Source organism: Aethalodelphis obliquidens, unplaced genomic scaffold (genome assembly GCF_003676395.1).
Source record: "Aethalodelphis obliquidens isolate GAN/ISIS:26980383/991018 unplaced genomic scaffold, ASM367639v1 scaffold429, whole genome shotgun sequence".
Lineage (NCBI taxonomy): Eukaryota > Metazoa > Chordata > Mammalia > Artiodactyla > Delphinidae > Aethalodelphis > Aethalodelphis obliquidens.
In genome coordinates, this window is record NW_020838343.1 from 1 (window position 1) to 18,473 (window position 18,473).

Here is an 18,473-nt window from a genome sequence, read left to right on the forward strand (position 1 = left end):
TAAGTGCTATGATAGGGGAGGTACAGGCCCAGGGTGCTGGTGGGAACATATCAAAGGCTATGTAATTCAACTCAGCCTTGGAGGGCATCTGGGAAGTCTTCCAGGAAGGGAGCTCTAAACTTAGATTTGAAGACTGATGAGTCAACCAGTTCAGAAATAGTGTACACCATTTTCAGGGCCAAAGAGAGCATAGCACATTTAGGAATGGCGTTCTTGAAGGCTGGAGCAGAGGGTGTAAAGGAGGTGGGGAGTATATTCTAATAATCTCCTGTATATGTAGAGCGCTTTACAGCTGTCAAAGCATTCTCAGTTTTTGGGGGGTTTTTTTTGAGGAAAATTTGGTGGAAAATGTACATTTCATCTTATGTTATTTCTAATTTGGTTTATATTATCGTTGTTGTTTTTTGCAAATATATGCAAAATTACGGAGAAAATAAGGCATTTTTCCCCCCCTCCCTTCTCCCCAAAGTTTATTAAAAAAAAAAGACAAAGTAAAAAGAGTCCTTTTCCACCAAACTCCCACCCACAACCTTCCTTGCTTTAAAAACTTCTCTTTGCTGACTGCCAAAATCTGAAACCCAAGAATGTCTTTTGAGTGTCTAAAACTCCTTATGATTTGTGGTGCTCTCCAGGCACAGGACCATTCCCTGGAATCCTCGATCTTTTTGGAAGTGGTGGTGGCCTTTGTGAATACAGGGCCAGCCTCCTGGCTGGACATGGTTTTGCTGTGCTCGCTCTGGCTTATTTCAGATTTGAAGACCTCCCTAAATATTTGGATAACGTGTGCCTGGAGTACTTTGAAGAAGCTGTGGACTTCATGCTGCAACATCCAAAGGTGGGTTCTGGTGCTCACCTGAATGCAGAGGAGAGGGGGTAGAGCAGACACAGGGCTGGATCCAAAAGCTCTACCAGGACACCCAGGGCTGGAAATATGCCATGAGACACAAAGGCTCCTTCAAAAGTTGTTAGGATTATTATTTTCATTTCTGCCCATCTCTCTCCAATCCCTTAAGACTCAACTGTTTAGTTCCCTTTAGTTCTTGACCAGAATTCAAAGAGCTAGACTAAAAAGTTACTAACCTTAAGTTCTGCTTCTGTGTCTACCACCAAGTGGCATTATAATCCTGAATAAGGCAGTTTCCCTTTCTGGAATTCGGTTTTTCTCATTTGTAAGAGTAAGGTAGGGACTTCCCCAGTAGTCCAGTGGTTAAGACTCCGCGCTTCTGCTGCAGGGGATGGGGGTTTGATCCCTGGTTGGGGAACTAAGATCCCGCATGCTGTGCAGCACGGCCCCCCCCCAAAAAAAAAGGATTAATGTAAATGTATAGAGAAAAAAGTGACTGTAAAGAGATTTTTGAGACAATTGGTGACATTTGAATAGGGATGTGTATTCGATGATATTAAGGAACCATTAATTTTGTTAAGTGTGTTAATGGTATTGTGGTTTTGTAAAGAAAGTTCTTATATGAGACTGGAAAAATTAATTAAAACATTTTGGTATGATTATCAATGGAATACATAGTCTTTGCTACTATCTAGACTTAAAGAAACCCAAACATTCTAATGTTAAGGAGTAAGATATACTACAAGGTCTAACTCTGTTAGAATTCAGGGACTGGTCTCAATAGAGCTGCTAAAACCTAGATGATCATGAACTGTGATGACTGGTTTATTTATGGGATATAAGGCCCCAGGAACAAGAAGAGACCAATATATACCATCAGTTCTGCCCTTAGAGCTAGGCAAGAGGGGCTTCTGCTCTGGACCTTTTGTTTTAGATGACCACTCTCTGGCCTTCCTTTGGCTGCATCCCTGACCACAGGGTGCGGAGTTTGAGGGGCCAAGGGAATGTGTCTACCTGGAACCCATGTGCCCCTCACACCATGCCCTTTGGATCTGGAACCCCACAATTATCTTCCAACCAGCTCTGATCCTGCTTCCAAGCCCTATGCCTCTTCTCTGGGTCCATTAATGTGAATACACCTAGGCCTTAAACATATAGGCTAGGGTGTCCAAACGCATGTGTGAGAGGGCCCTTATGGTACATGATGGAGCCAGGCAGGGATGGGAAGAGAAAGAGAGTTGGCCAAGGACCAGGGACTAGGACCAGGGGCTGGCACTCCCCCCATGCCATGTTCTAGTACAGAACTCCAGGAAGTTCTAAGATATGAAATTTGAACCTGACCTTATAAGTTGTTATGGAGGTATATTTATCAAGGTAGCAGAAAAGAATACATTTTATTTAATTTTCAAATATTTATAACTTTTAAGTATTTAGGTATAGGGTATATGGGCCTCTGTGTGTACTCTTGACCTAGTCACCATAAATGTTAGTGGAGGGCCTGTGTACCAGGAAATTAATTGATTTGTTTGGGACTTCCATGTTAGTCCAGTGGTAAAGATTCCATGCTCCCAATGGAGGGGACACGGGTTCAATCCCTGGTCAGGGAACTAAGATCCTGCATGCCGTGCCAGCGCAGCCAAAAACAAAAATTGATTTGCTTATTAGAAGATACGTTTGAACTTTGTGGATTGTTGCATAAGAAAGGAAAGCAAATGACATTTGAGAAAGCTGCCCAGACAATGTAAAATCACAGTTTAAGTTCTCCCTTTATGAATTCTAGACTTGTTCTCTCTTTCTTTCTCTCTTTTCATCAGGTGAAAGGCCCTAGTGTTGGGCTTCTTGGCTTCTCCAAAGGAGGTGACCTGTGTCTCTCAATGGCCTCTTTCTTGAAGGGCATCACAGCTACTGCAGTTATTAATGCCTGTGTGGCCAACACAATAGCTCCTCTGCATTACAAGGATATGATTATTCCTAATCTCAGCAGTGACCCAGGAAAATACAAAATCACTGAGTCAGGCCTTTTGAATTTGGAGGATATTTGGAATGACCCACTGGAGAAACCCAACCACCGAAGTCTTATTCCATTGGAAAAGGCCCAGGGACCCTTCCTGTTTATCGTTGGCATGGATGATCATAACTGGAAGAGTGAATTCTATGCTCAGATAGCCTCTGAACGGTTACAAGCCCATGGGAAAGACAGACCCCAGATAATCTACTACCCAGGAACTGGCCATTGTATTGATCCGCCTTATTTTCCTCTTTGCAGAGCCTCTGTGCATGCAGTTTTGGACCAACCAATATTCTATGGAGGTGAGCCAAAGGCTCACTCAAGGGCACAGGTAGATGCCTGGCAGCAAATCCAAACTTTCTTCCATGAACACCTCAATGGTAAAAATTCTGTCAAGCCCAGCAAATTGTAACATTGTAATCATAGACCATATACTGTTAATAAAAATCCTAGTCATACAACATGTATTAGGTTTTCCAGAGAACCTAGGAACCTTTTTGTAACAAAGCAACCATCTCAGCTTCATTGTCAGGTCCTACTGGATTCTGAGCCTTAGCAACACTACTCTCTTCACTGCTGGGTCCATCCCTTTCTCCCCTGAACTTTTCCCAGTGTATAGGCTTAACTCTGATCTTATCTGTAGGACCAATCTTAACCTTAAGCAGGAAGAATGTAAGAAGTGCCTGCCCAAGTCTCAACTGCTGGCCTAGATTTGGCCTTCTGTTCTGGTTCTGAGGACTGAGCTTTTGTACTGCTAAGAGTCCCATATACTCTTTGGGTCCTAACTGACCATGTCTGAACCTTGGGAACCTGTGCACTTGAGCCCCTTAAGGAATGGACTCTGTTTCGTTCTTGTTTCTGAACCCTACTTTGAAGATTGGGGGCATTGACATACTTAGTATCCTAAGCTTTGCTTTTATTTTATGAATGAGGCCCTAGACTTCGATTTCTTCCTTACTGATAAAGTATCCTTTACAAATTTTGAATTTAAAATTCAAAGGATACTTTACAAAGTAAAATTGAATCCTTTACCAAAAAAAATTGCTGTAAGCAAAACAGTTTATTGATATATACTGTTGATATACTTCCTCTGTATTTACCGTCTGAATTCTCAATCTCAGTACTTGGCTACCTAGAGAAATGCCTCGATGCCAATAGATTTTCAGGACTTAATCTTTGGATGTCAGGTTATGCCTGACAAATTAGACTTCCTCCTGGTACCCTCGGTTCCTATTACATTCCTACTGGGAAGGACTGAGATCCGTCTATCTCAATCCATTGCCTTATACTGGGCACTATCTAGAGTCATGAGACCAGAGCAGAGGGTCTTCCCTGAGTGCAAGAATATTTTTCTGAGACACATCACTTGGCTTGCTGGGCACATACTGTCTTTCACCAATTTGAGTCTATTCAAGCAAATGCCCATTAGATCTTAATCTAATGAGAAGGGTTCCTTACTTAATTTTGACCAATTGTTAAAAATACGTGTTGAGTGTATTTATTCACTATGAGTATAATTTTCTGTGATTTGAATCCTTAGAGCCTGTGCTTTAACTCACTCTGAGGTGGTCCTGCTACTCTAGAGATGCCTTTGGGATGGGGTATCATAGGAAGAAGTTATAAGGAAATGGCTGGGAGGGTGAGAGAAGTGAGGGGCGGAAAGGTAACACCAGAAGCTTAAACATGAGGGTGATGACTAAACATATCTGTGTACTAAAGCACTAGGTGTAGGGATGGCCCTACATCCTGATTTCTTCCTTACTAATAAAGTAGCCTTGGAATGCCCTATACTGACTAAGATATTTGGTCACTTTCCCCTCAGAGTTGATCATATATGGCCCCCTGTCTCTAAGATTTGAAAAAGAATTTCAGGTTGTTACAAAGCTACCTAAAATGTGGTAAATGTGAATTAAAAGGGAGAAACAGAAAAGGTATCCATAAAATGGAGCCAGAAATGAGGTCAATCCAATAGTGCTTATTATGAGGCCTATATACTTGCCTTGATTGGGCCACTCGTTCAGTCATTTGTTTTCTAGTGGTTTATGCAGAGAAGGAAACCTAATCAGTTACACAAAATTTACAGCCTTCATAAAATAAAATCAAAGCTTAGAAATCAGTTTCTCCCAAAGGCTGTCTTACTAAGGAACATTAAATGATGTAAAGGGTAGTACCCTCAAGGTTGCCTCTACAGTAGATATAAATCCCAGGCTCCATCGCTTACTGTGTGACCTTGGGTAAGTTATTAACCTCTCTAAGCCTCGATTTCCTCATCTATAAAGTGGGGATAATTACAGTGATAAGAACAGAAACTACTTCATTGGGCTGTTGTGTTTAAATTAGGTCATCCAAGTAAAGCACGTAACATATTTAAACTCTCAAATATTAGCTCTTATTATTTCAGATGAGGAAATTGAGACCCAGGAGGGTTAAGAAATATATCTGGTTGATGAGAGAACTGGGCCAGTCCAACTCCAAAGTCCATGGCCTTCATTAACCATTTGGCTCTACAGCCTTCCAACCTGAGGAGATAAGCTCAAATAGTGCAGAGCTGACTGGTGAGGATTACTTAGCTGGAAAGTCAAGGATAAGTTAGGGTCCCATAATGGAGGCTCCATAAGCCACATTGGAGAGTTCAGATTTATGTATTTATTTTGGAGACCCCCATTTTATTGAGCTCTCCTCACCGCAGAGACCTATTCCAGCAGTCTTTTTGCCACAGGCATCACAGACACAGGGGTGTGACCAGCGCGCCCCCCACTGCCCACTATTTGACCCACCCATGAGAGGGAGATGGAGAGTTTAGACTCAAAATAAGAAATAAGGAACCATTTTTTAACATACTGATTTTTGTTTTTCAATGACAGTCAGTAATTTTTCCTTGATGCTTAGTGGCTCAAAGAAGTTGAAGCGTAAAAGAAACTTAGTTGGAGACACTTAAAAACAACAACAGCAACAAAAAACAAATCAAGGGCTTCCCTGGTGGCGCAGTGGTTGAGAATCTGCCTGCCAATGCAGGGGACACGGGTTCGAGCCCTGGTCTGGGAAGATCCCACATGCCGCGGAGCAACTAGGCCCGTGCGCCACAACGACTGAGCCTGCGTGTCTGGAGCTTGTGCTCCGCAACAGAGGCCGCGACAGTGAGATGCCCGCGCACCGCGATGAAGAGTGGCCCCCGCTCGCCGAAACTAAAGAAAGCCCACGCATAGAAATAAAGACCCAACACAGCCAAAAAAAAAAAAAAAAAAGTTGGATCATATATTCAAAAACAAAAAATCAGAAAATATAACCAATTTCAGCCCACTGTTCTGCTTTTGTTTGTACGCCTAATGCCCTTGAATGTACTTCCATCAGGATGAGAAAGGCCAATGAACCATTTTGAAAGCAAATATTGATACATGTTTTTGTCAACCACTGATCCTTTAAGAAATATTTGTATAAACCTGTTACAATTTTCAGCAAACTGAAAACCACAAACACTTCTTAATTCTTTCAGAGTATCATGGTTAAGCCATTGTGTACAATCATTTTAAATGGTCTTTGCACACTGGAAAGATAAAAGCTTGTGGGAAGCATTCTGTTTTTTCAGGTGGTACATGCAGAGATGCACAACATCCAATATTTATGGCCACTATAATGATGGATGTGGGCGGCAGAAGTCAAAATTCTTTGAGTTAGGGACTTCCCTGGTGGCGCAGTAGTTAAGAATCCGCCTGCCAGTGCAGGAGACACAGGTTCAAGCCCTGGTCCGGGAAGATCCCACATGCCACGGAGCAACTAAGCCCGTGAGCCACAACTACTGAGCCCACATGCTGCAACTACTGAAGCCCGCATGCCTAGAGCCTGTGCTCCGCAACAAGAGAAGCCACTGCGATGAGAAGCCCACACACCGCAACGAAGAGTAGCCCCAGCTCGCCGCAACTAGAGAAAGTGCTCGTGAACAACGAAGACCCAACGCAGCCATAAATAAATAAATTTATTTTTTTTTAAAAAATTACTTGAGTTGTTTTCTAAAACTGGGAGTCAGCCATGTATTCTCCAAAGACAGAGAGACTTTAAACAAGTACTTTTCAAAAAGACAGGGTTGTTGGTCCAGTAACCATGTGCTTTCAGTGGCAAATATTTTCCATCCATAAATCAGAATACGTGATAATTACAATCTTATTTATGGGGTAAGAGGGATAAGATATATATCTGAAAATGAGATTGTTCCAAAGGGAATTCAGGATTACATATCCACACATCTTACTTGACATAGCAGTTTAATAGAATGGTTTTACCTGGGTTAATTAACCTCATTTTACATGTACATTTTAAGATAGAATTCTATACTGGAAAACAAATTTTAAATTACATATATAAGTACATTCTTCATTGTAAAAGATTCAAGTAATACAGATAAAATTTAAAAACCTCTTAACTCATTGCTCAATCGCAGTCTTCTCCCAGAGGTATTTACTGTTACCAACTTGAAGTGTAGCCTTCCAGAACCATTTTGTATACATGGACAGTTTTATTTTGTGAGTCCTATGCCTTTTTCTTTTAAAAAACAAACCACAAATGTCATATAATGTAAGTTTTTTTCCCTTCATGTAAAAATATACATTTTTAATAATTATGTCAGGCCACAGGACAATATAGATTATTTCCACAGTGTATATACATCTGTACTCTGCCTCATCTGAAACGTTTAAACTTTAATCTCGACAGTCTTTTTTTCTTTTTTAACAGTCTTTATTAATCCAGGCAAAATAACCTCAAGCAAGAAAAGGAATTTGGCGGGAGCCTAGTACATGGAGCCTCCAACTAAGTTTAGGGAACAGTGTCCCCTGATGGCCAGAGAGGGATTTTAGAGAAGGCGACCGGAGGCATTTTGTCAGAAATCATTAATTTCTCATTCTCGACACGTCGAAGGGTAGGCTAGGTATAAGCTCCTGCCTCTTCCGGACGGTCCCACTTCGGGATCTCCAAAAGCACAACCGACCCCGGGCCCTTCTAAGTCGCCCCTTTTTGCAGCTCTTTACTGAGTGACGCCCCAGGAACCAGTCCAGGTCCTGTTGAGACCCGGCCTGCTTTTTTCCCGCCGGGCCACGCCCCTCCGGGCCCAGCCCCTCCTGCTGCACTCCGGCCGGCCCCGCCCCTGCTCCCGGCCCCGCCCCGCCTACTGAGCCCAGTTCCCCTTGCGCCAAAGCCACGTCTGTGTGCTTGCGCTCAAAGCCGCACCGCGAAGATTCCCGCACCCAGTGACTGTCGGCTCAGGCCGTGCTCCGAACTCCCGGGACTCCCGTCCAGCTTCGGAAGTCTGTCTCCACATCATCCCTTTCCTCCCAAAAGGCCGCTACCCTGGCCGTCAAGCGCAAGACTGGACTAACCAATAAGCTCCTGGGTATTAAAGTGGAAGGCTTAGGCCCCAGGGAGCGGGGCCCTTTGGGGTTCAGTGATCGAGGCCGCCTCTTCCTCTCGCCTGCCGACAATGAGGCGGACGGCAGTGGGGCGGGAGGTGTTGGACCCGGCCAGAGACCGATCTCCGAGCACTGGGCGGCGACTTCAGAGGCGTGCAGCCCATGGTGCTCCTGGGGAGCCTGACGCCGGCCGGCTCGGAGGATGCCTCCTCTGCAGGATGCCGAGGGGAGTGATGAAAACCCCCTCAAAGTGGAGGTGACCGTCCACCACGCGCCGTGTCGGCTGGCGGTGCAGCTGAGCCCGGCGCCCGCCTCCGCCCAGGTGCAGCACAGTTCTCTCCGCGCCGAGCTCGGCAGCGAGCTGGCCGCCTGCGCGGCTTCCTGCTGCCCCCTGGTGCGTGAGGCCTTTAATGCAGAGAGCCTTACAGTGGATTTAGGGACTGGACTTAAACTGGCTTGCTTTGCTAGTTAATTTGTCGTCTGAGAATAACGCGAGTGTCTTTTTTTTTTAAACACATGATATCGTTTATTCTGGAATCATTTCCCCCTAAAAAGACACAGTATTTTAAAGAAAATTAGCTTTTCATAGGCACTTGTATTTCAATAATCTGGTGAAGTTTTGCATGGTTTTCCATCACATGAGAGTTATTTCTCTGAAGTACCAATTATGTTATTCAATAAGATGCTATTTTTAAAAATTTAATTTATTTTTTTATACAGCAAGTTCTTATTAGTTATCCATTTTATACATATTACTATATATATGTCAGCCCCAATCTCCCAATTCATCACACCACCCCCCCACGCCCACCCCATGCCTCTTTCCCCCTTTGGTGTCATATGTTTGTTCTCTACATCTGTGTCTCAGTTTCTGTCCTGCAAACCGGTTCATCTATACCATTTTTCTAGGTTCCACATATATGCGTTAATATACGATATTTGTTTTTCTCTTTCTGACTTACTTCACTCTGTATGACAGTCTATAGATTCATCCACGTCTCTACAAATGACCCAATTTCGTTCCTTTTTATGGCTGAGTAATATTCCATTGTATATATATACCACATCTTCTTTAGCCATTTGTCTGTCGATGGGCATTTAGGTTGCTTCCATGATCTGGCTATTGTAAATAGTGCTGCAATGAACATTGGGGTGCATGTGTCTTTTTGAATTATGGTTTTCTCTGGCTATATGCCCAGTAGTGGTATTGCCGGGTCATAAGGTAATTCTATTTTTAGTTTTTTAAGGAACCTCCATACTGTTCTCCATAGTGGCTCTATCAATTTACATTTCCACCAACAGTGCAAGAGGGTTCCCTTTTCTGTAGGCAATGGTTCTGAATAGACATTTCCCCAGAGAAGATATACAAATGGCCAATAAGCATATGAAAAGATGAACAATATCATTAGGCTTCAGGAAAATGCAAATGTAGCCACAGTGAGATACCACTTTATACTCACTAGAATGGCTACAATAAAAAAAAAGAAGAAAAAGTGCTGGTGAGGGGGTGATGACATTGGAACCCTCATACACTGCTGGTGGGATTGTAAAATGGCATAGCCACTTTGGAAGCCTTGCTTTGCCTCAAAAATTAAACACAGAATTGCAGTATGACCCAGCAATCCCGCTCCTAGTTATGTATCCAAAACAAATGAGAACTGCAAAACACACAAAAACTTAAATACAGGACTGTTCACAGATATGGTATTCCTAGTAGCCAAGAAGTGGATACAACTCAAATGTCCATCAGTCAATGAATGGATAATGAAATTTGGCATATCAATTTAATGGACTATTTAGCAATAAAGAGGGAAGGAGGTACTGATACATGCTATGACATGGATGAAACTTGACAGCATTACATGGAAAAGAAGCTAGTCACAAAAGACCACATATTTATGACTTCCTTTATTAGAACTACCCAGAATAAACAAATCTACAGAGACAGAAAGTAGATTAGTGATTACCCAAGACTGGAAATAAAGACGGTTGTGGGGAAATGGAGATGACTACTAATGGGTACTGGGATTCTTTGGGGGATGATGAAAATGTTCTGGAATTAAGTAGTGGTGATGGTTGTACAACCTTGTGAATATACTAAAAACACTGAACTGTGCACTTTAAGTAAATGAGTTTTATGGAATATAAATCATACCACATAAAGATGTTATTTTTTTAAGTAGAATGCACTCATAAGATTTGCATACAGCTAAATAAAAATTAACTTTGACCAAGTGAAAATAATGTTTTCATTTACGTAAGACTCAAAAGTTGGCAAAACAAAAAAACATTGTTTAAAGATACAAATGTGAGTCGGAGCAGTCCAAGACGCCATAGGAAAACTCTGAAATCACTTCCTCCCATGGACATACCTAATTTACAGCTCCAGTTGGAATACTTTTCCTCTGAAAAGGACCTGAGAACATGCACCTCCAAAAGAGAAGACAAAGTTACATCAAAAATCGTAGAAGAGGCACAGACGTGGCCTTACCTGGGACCTCACCCTAGATGCTGTGACCCCACAATAAGGAGGGATCCCATAAATACAGAATTCTCCCTCAAGGTGTGAATGGATTGTGCCCCACATCAGGCACCCCGACCCTGGGGGCCAGCACTGGAAAGACGACCCCCACACCTGAAAAAATTCTGATTTTGAAACTCAATTGGTACTAAGACCAGGAGAATCACAGAACCATAGGGAACAGAGATCCCACTCTCAGAGGACTCTCATACAAACCCACCGGCCCTGAGATCCAGCACAAAAGCAACAGATTGAAAAGCGCCTAGACCATAAGTGAGGTAGACCCATTTACTAACTTTAAAGTGGCTGACAGCAAGACAAGAACCGGTAGCGTCTTTATCTGGGGACGGAAGCACTAGTGGACACCATTTTTGCAAGCTCAATCTAAGTTGCTGGTGACAAGCCTACAGGAGCCATTTTTGGTGCCCTTCCTCTAGCCTGCTAGCACGGGAGGGCATGCTCTGCCCACCTTGCACTACAACCAGGCTGGGCGAGCATCCCACCCTGTGCAGAACCCCAGGTGCAACGCAACCTGGCAATCGTCCTGCCCTCCCCACACAGCAGCCGAGCCACAATTGGCCTGGGAGGCACCCTGCCCTGAGCCCCACCCAACCCGCACAGAGATGGAGCTGCAACCCCCTCTGCAGAGTAGCTGAGCCAAAACTGGACCAGGCAGAACCCCGAGCCCTGCTCACCCCAGGCAGCAGACAAGTCACAACTGGGCCAGCAAGTGTCCACCTTCCCCTGACAGCAGCTGAGCTGTCAGCAGCCTGGACAGGCACCCCAAGTTCCATCCACCGCACGCTGCAGCTCAGCCGCAATTGAATTGGGCAAGTGACTTGAACCCTGCTCTCCCCGCACAGTGGCTGAGCCACAGTTGGCTAGGTGAGAGCTCCCAGCCCCGCCCTATGCAACGCTGTCACAGCCATCAGACTCAAGCAGCCCACACAGGTGATGCCCATAGAGTGCCTGGCTCTGGTGGTCAGGAGACACTGTGCTTCTGGACCACACAGAACAGCTCCTACCCAGGACCACGCTTTCGAGAGTGAGGGCGCTAGCCATTTCGCCTAATTACATGTAACACAGAGAGGCAAAATGAGGAGACAGGAATTTGTTCCAAACCAAAGACCAAGGCAAATACCCAGAAAAAGACCTTTATGAAGTTGAGATTAAAAACACTGACCTGATAGTTTAAAATAATGGCCATAGGCAGAGGCACAACACCCCTTTATTTTCAGGTGCAAACATCACCAGCCATCAGAACTGGCACTGAGAACAGGAGCAAGGCCAGGACCGTGTATGTCCATGTAGCGCGTTTCCACGGGGCACGACCTGGTCCCGGGCTCGCACTCCCGCCGTGGGTCGCCAGCCCACCCCACTCCAGTGAGCCCCGGCCTGGCCAGGGGCAGTTAAGAATCTGCCTGCCAATGCAGGGGCACAGGTTCAATCCTTGGTCTGGGAAGATTCCACATGCTGCAGAGCAACTAAGCCCATGTGCCATGACTACTGAGCCTGTGCTCTAGAGCCCGTGTGCCACAACTACTGAGCCCACGGGCCACAAATACTGAATCCAGGTGCTGCAACTACTGAAGCCCGGGTATCTAGAGCCCATGCTCCACAACAAGAGAAGCCACTGCAATGAGAAGCCTGCGCACTGCAATGAAGAGTAGCCCCAGCTCGCTGCAACTAGAGAGAGCCCACGCATAGCAATTAAGACCCAATGCAGTCAAAAATTAAATAAATAAATGAAAATAAATAAAAGCAAAAATAATGGTCATAAAGATGCTCACCAATCTCAGGAGAATAGATGAACACAGGAGAACTTTAACAAAGAGAGAGAGAAAATATAAAAAGTACTAAAGGTTATAACTGAAAAATACACGAGAGGTTCAACAGCAGAATGGATGAAACAGCACGAATCAATGACATGGAAGACAAAGCAATGGAAAACACTCAGAGCAGAAAAATGAGAAAAAGAATTAAAAGAAGCAGGGATACCATAAGGCATCTCTGGGACAACATCAAGCAGAAAAACATTTGCATTATAGGGGTCCCAGATGGAGAGGAGAGAGAGAAAGGGCCAGAAAAAATATTTGAAGAAATAATGGCTGAAAACTTCCTCATCTGGGAAGGAAAGAGACATCCAGGTCCAGGAAGCCTAGAGAATTCCAAGTAAGATGTCCCCAAAGAGAATCACACCAAGATACATTATCATTAAAATGGTAACAGTTAAAGAGAGAGAATCTTAAAAGCAGCAAGAGAAAAGCAACCTATTATGTACAAAGGAAACACCATAGGTCTATGAACAGACTTTTCAGCAGAAACTTTATAGGCCAGAAGAGAGTAGCATGATATACTCAAAGGGCTGAAAGGAAAAAACTGCCAACTGAAAATTCTCTACCCAGCAAGGTTATCATTCAGAATTGAAGGACACATTAAGAGTATTCCAGGTAAGCAAAAGTAGAGGAGTTCATCACCACTAAACTGGCCTTCGGCAAATGCAGCAAATGTTAAAGGAACTCCCCTAAGCTAAAAAGAAGAGGCACTAACGAATAAAAAGAAAACATATATAAGTAAAAATCTCACTGGAATATGTAAATAAATAATAAAGGTAGTAGATCAATCACTTATAAAGGGCAAAAGACAAAAGTATTAAAATTAATGAAAATACCATAGTTAAGGGATACATTAGAAGATGTAAAATGTGTCATCAAAGATATAAAGCACAGGGGGGAGTAAAAATATAAAGCTTTGGAATGTGTTCAAAATTAAGTTACTATCAACTTAAATAAAGACTGTTATATACATAAGGTGTTATATGTGAACTTCATGGTAACCACAAAGAGAAAACTTATAGTAAATATATAAAGGAAAATGAGAAAGGAATCTAAACATAACACTAAGAAAACAGTCAAACCACAAGGGAAGAGAGAAAGAGAGAAAAGGAACAGAGAGGAACTACAAAAAGAATGAGAAGACAGTTAACAAAATGGCAAAAAGTGTATAACTACCAATAATTACTTTAAATGTAATGTATATTTGCCAATCAAAAGATATAAGGTGGCTGAATAAAAAACAAGACCCTTCTATATGCTGCCTACAAGTGACTCACTTCAAACACAAAGACACTTACAGACTGATAGTGAAGGGATGTAAAAAGATGCAATGGAAAGGAAAAGAAAGCTGGGGTGGCAATAATTATATCACACAAAAGAGACTTTAAAACAAAGACTGTAACAAAACAAAGAACAGTCTATGATAATAAAAGTGTCAATCCAGAAAGAGGACATAACATCTGTAAACATTTATGTACCCATAATAGGAGCACGTTTTATATTGGGTTAGCCAAAAAGTTTGTTCGTTTTTTCCCATAAGATGACTCTAGTAGTGCTTAGTCGTCTTTAACTTCATTCGAAACAATTCTGTTAGATTGTATTATGACAGCTGACATACCAGCGTGCATGAAAAAAAAACTTATCAAAACTGGTGAATTTTTGTGTAGCCATTTTAATATTGAAGATGGAAGAAAAACAACATTTTTAGCATATTATGCTTTATTATTTCAAGAAAGGTAAAAACGCAACTGAAACACACAAAAAAGATTTGTGCAGCGTATGGAGAAGGTGCTACGGCTGACTGAACATGTCAAAAATGGTTTGTCGAGTTTCGTGCTGGAGATTTCTTGCTGGATGATGCTCCACGGTCGGGTAGACCAGTTGAAGTTGATAGCAATCACGTGGAGGCATTAATTGAGAACAATCGACGTTATATTACGAGGGAGATAGCCAACATACTCAAAATACCCAAATCAAGCGCTGAAAATCATTTGCTCCGGCTTGGTTATGTGAATCGCTTTGATGTTTGGGGTCCACATAAATTAAGCGAAAAAACCCTTCTTGACCGTATTTCCACATGCAATTCTCTATTGAAACGTAACAAAAACATTCCGTTTTTAAAACAAATTGTGACGGGTGATGAAAAGTGGATACTGTATGAGAATGTGGAACGGAAGAGATGGTGGGGCAAGTGAAATGAACCACCACCAACCACACCAAAAGCCGGTCTTCATCCAAAGAAGGTGATGTTGTGTATACGGTGCGATCGGAAGAGAGTCCTCTATTATGAGCTCCTTCTGGAAAACCAAACGATTAATTCCAACAAGTACTGCTCTCAATTAGACCAAATGAAAGCAGCACTTGATGAAAAGTGTCCGGAATTAGTCAACAGAATACGCATAATCCTCCATCAGGATAACGCAAGATCACATGTTTTTCTGATGACCAGGCAAAAACTGTTACAACCTGGCTGGGAAGTTCTGTTTGTTTGTTTTTTGTGGTACGCGAACCTCTCACTGCTGCGGCCTCTCCCATTACAGAGCACAGGCTCCGAACGCGCAGGCACAGCGGCCACGGCTCACGGGCCCAGCCGCTCTGCGGCACGTAGGATCCTCCCAGACCGGGGCACGAACCCGCGTTCCTTGCATCAGCAGGCGGACTCCCAACCACTGCGCCACCAGGGAAGCCCTGGCTGGGAGGTTCTGATTCATCCGCTGTATTCACCAGACATTGCACCTTCGGAATTCCATTTATTTCAGTCTTTACAAAATTCTTTTAATGGAAAAAATTTCAATTCCCTGGAAAACTGTAAAAGGCACCTGCAACAGTTCTTTGCTCAAAAAGATAAAAAGTTTTGGGAAGATGGAATCATGAAGTTGCCTGAAAAATGGCAGAAGGTAGTGGAACAAAAGGGTGAATATGTTGTTCAAAAAGTTTTTGGTGAAAATAAAACATGTGTCTTTTATTTTTACTTAAAAACCGAAGGCACAGGATTTTGGATACAGGATCAGACATAATGCAAATTCCTGGAAACTTCAATCAAATGGGAAAGACTATGTGTTCAAGGATATGGAAGAGCAAGGATCTGACTGAGGTGAGCAGGTTTTACTATCCCTACAAGTTGGACACAGAGGACCAAAGGAATCCTCTAGGGTGGTTTTATCACTCCCTGGTATTTTAACTTTTTATTTGGCAATAATTTTAGAGTTACAAAAAAGTTGCAAAAATAGCCCAGCTATACTCTTCATCTTGATTTCCCTTAATGTTAACTTCTTACATAACCATAGTACAAAATTTCAAAATCAGGAAGTTAACATTGATACAACACTATTAACCATGAGATGATTATTGAAATTAAGGTATTGCAATCTTGGAGAAAGAGCATACTCAAATGGATAGATACTGGCTGCTAAAAACAGAAACGTGGAGCTCTCTTGGCCTACCAAATGGTAATAGGAAATAGTACCAGGCCCAGGATCATCAGTGAAACCACACCTAGGATACTGGAATAACTGGGAGTCTGTTCCCACCTCCTGCCTCTTTCCCCTTTAACTCTCACTTATCAGAAAAGCAGATGGATCTGGGTGTTGACTGAGAATTACAGAAAACAATGAATTTTGTGTTAACTATGGCTGACATTGTTTCTCTATAGGAAGAGCTTTCTAAATCACCCCTGACTAAAATTCTGTTATTGATTTTACAAGCATTGTTTTCAATCCCAATACGTTTTAAATATCAACAGCAATTTGCTCTCACTCGGCAGCCAGCGATTTACCTTTACAGTCTTGCCTTCTGAGAGGCAAAACTAGGAAAATTCTTCCCAACATAAAGTTCCTGTGTGTCTGCTTTCGCTCTTGCTTTTAAAGGTCGGCCACTGATCGGCAGGACTTCGCGGCCCTCCAAAGAGTTATAGCAGGCTGCTCGGCCCCATGAGGCCTTAGGCTGCAGGTAGGCAGCCTGTCGCTAGAGGGACTCTAGTTTCTAACCTTCTTCACAGCCCTCTGAAGTTGACCTGAGATCTGAAAAAGGCGCAAAATGGTGGTCTCATTTCCGGCTCTCCTGCGACCCTTCCGACTCTGTCGATGGGACCCGACACCCTGGGCGCGGTTGGCAGGGCCTACAAAGCTCAGGACCGGTGACCCAAACTCTTGGGCCCCTGCCAGGATGGCGGTGACAGTGACGCTGGAGCCCGCGGGCCGCTGCCGCTGGGACGAGCCCGTGCGCATCGCCGTGAGCGGCCTGGCCCCGGGACAACCGGTCACGCTGCGCGCGTCCCTGCGCGACGAGAAGGACGAGCTCTTCCGAGCCCACGCGCGCTACTGCGCCGACGCCCACGGCCAGCTAGACCTCGGGCGCGCGCCCGCGCTGGGCGGCAGCTTCACGGGCCTCGAGCCCATGGGGCTCCTCTGGGCTTTAGAGCCCGAGAAGCCCTTGCTGCGGCTGGTGAAGCGGGACGTACAGACGCCCTTCGCCGTGGAGCTGGAGGTGCTCGATGGCCACGACCCGGAGGCCGGAGGGCTCCTGGGCCGGGCGGTGAACGAGCGCGACTTCCTGGCGCCGGGGGTGCGGCGCGAGCCCGTGCGCGTGGGCCGGGTGCGCGCCACGCTCTTCCTGCCGCCAGGTGAGCAGCCCACTTCCCAGGCTGTTGTGGAAAGCCAGGTAGAGTCCTGAGACCCTGGGCGGCCCCTTGCCTGTCTAGGGAACCGCGTGGTTGTGGAACTTCCCTAAATTCGTCCCCAAGCTCCAAAGTCTATCATGAATTCTGGGTGGAAGTTTCTCCTCTAAATTTCAGGACACTTCCTGGAGGTACTGCCATTCCCTCAGCTATATGCTAAAAGTTCATTCAGAGTACTCAAAAAGTGTATTTATGCTGCTATGTGCCAGCCATGCAGCTGTGTCTCAGATACTAATATTAGGCAGTGACTTCTGCTGGTGTGCAGGAGTGATTTGGGCCTTCTTTCACATCAAACTTCAAAGGAAAGTGAAACCCAGAGATAGAGGCAGTGCCCCATAATACTACAAAACAAACAAAAAAACTCCCTGAAGGTCCCCTCCCCCATAATAAACAGTCTGTCAATGTTTCTCAACCTGGAATGATTCTCTTCCACTCCAGGGGCAATTGGTAATATCTGGAGACATTTTTGATTGTCACGATTGGAGAGGGTGCTATTGGCATCTAGTGGGTAGGTGCTAAACATCTACAATCCACGGGACAGCCCCACAACAAAGAAATATCTTACTCAAAATGTCTATAGTGCTAAGGTTGAGAAACCCTAGTCTAAGTAAAAACAAGGTGCTTGGTAGGTAAAAGTGGCCTGTAAACAAGACAACTGACCCACCCCTTCCAACCAAATTCCTGACTGAAACCCCTGCTACATAGAAATGCTGGAGTTGCCACTGCTCACAGAATTCCTAAACTGAATTCTGTGATTATTCTCCAAAACAGGAGGCCCTGCTTTATTCTTACAGCTCTTCAGCAATTCACAGCCTTAACTAGCACTGCCCACTCAACTGTGAACTCCTGGGTCTGGAATTGGCACTTATACATCTCCATATCTCTGTATGCCTAGAGACTTACACAGGGATATAATAAGAGCTCAATAAATCATACTGACTGATTCAATAAGAATCTCCTAAAGACTTTAATTTCTTAAAAAATATTTCAAAAAAAAAAATCTTTCACTGCCCAGCTGCGATATTTCAATCAAGTCAGTTGTTAACTATTTTAGTATCTACTCTGTGGCCCATTTAAAATGTATTGTTTTCTGACTCAAAGGCTTTTTGTAAATAATGCAGAAAAGTTCAATTATTTAACAAATATGTGTTAAATCAAGGACTATGCTACATACAGTAGCTAGCAAATTCA

General features: G+C 43.8%; 1 protein-coding gene and 1 pseudogene across 5 annotated transcripts; both read left to right on the forward strand.

The window, feature by feature from the left end:
* The first annotated feature begins 6 nt into the window (after nt 1–6).
* On the forward strand, nt 7–5,889 carry LOC113616733 (putative acyl-coenzyme A thioesterase 6). 5 transcript variants are annotated; one of them, XM_027100126.1, is made up of 4 exons: nt 7–835; nt 2,659–2,965; nt 3,111–3,154; nt 5,717–5,829. In XM_027100126.1, exons 1-4 carry the CDS (start codon nt 818–820, stop codon nt 5,732–5,734), a joined length of 387 nt encoding a protein of 128 aa, XP_026955927.1. In that variant the 5' UTR covers nt 7–817; the 3' UTR covers nt 5,735–5,829. The 5 variants fall into 5 exon arrangements, with proteins under 5 accessions (XP_026955927.1, XP_026955922.1, XP_026955925.1 ...); XM_027100121.1 differs by having other exon boundaries at nt 2,659–3,232; nt 5,717–5,889; XM_027100124.1 differs by having other exon boundaries at nt 2,659–3,154; nt 5,717–5,889.
* Nucleotides 5,890–16,586: 10,697 nt separating this feature from the next.
* LOC113616734 (acyl-coenzyme A thioesterase 2, mitochondrial pseudogene) lies at nt 16,587–17,804 on the forward strand (annotated as a pseudogene).
* Nucleotides 17,805–18,473: the final 669 nt, after the last annotated feature.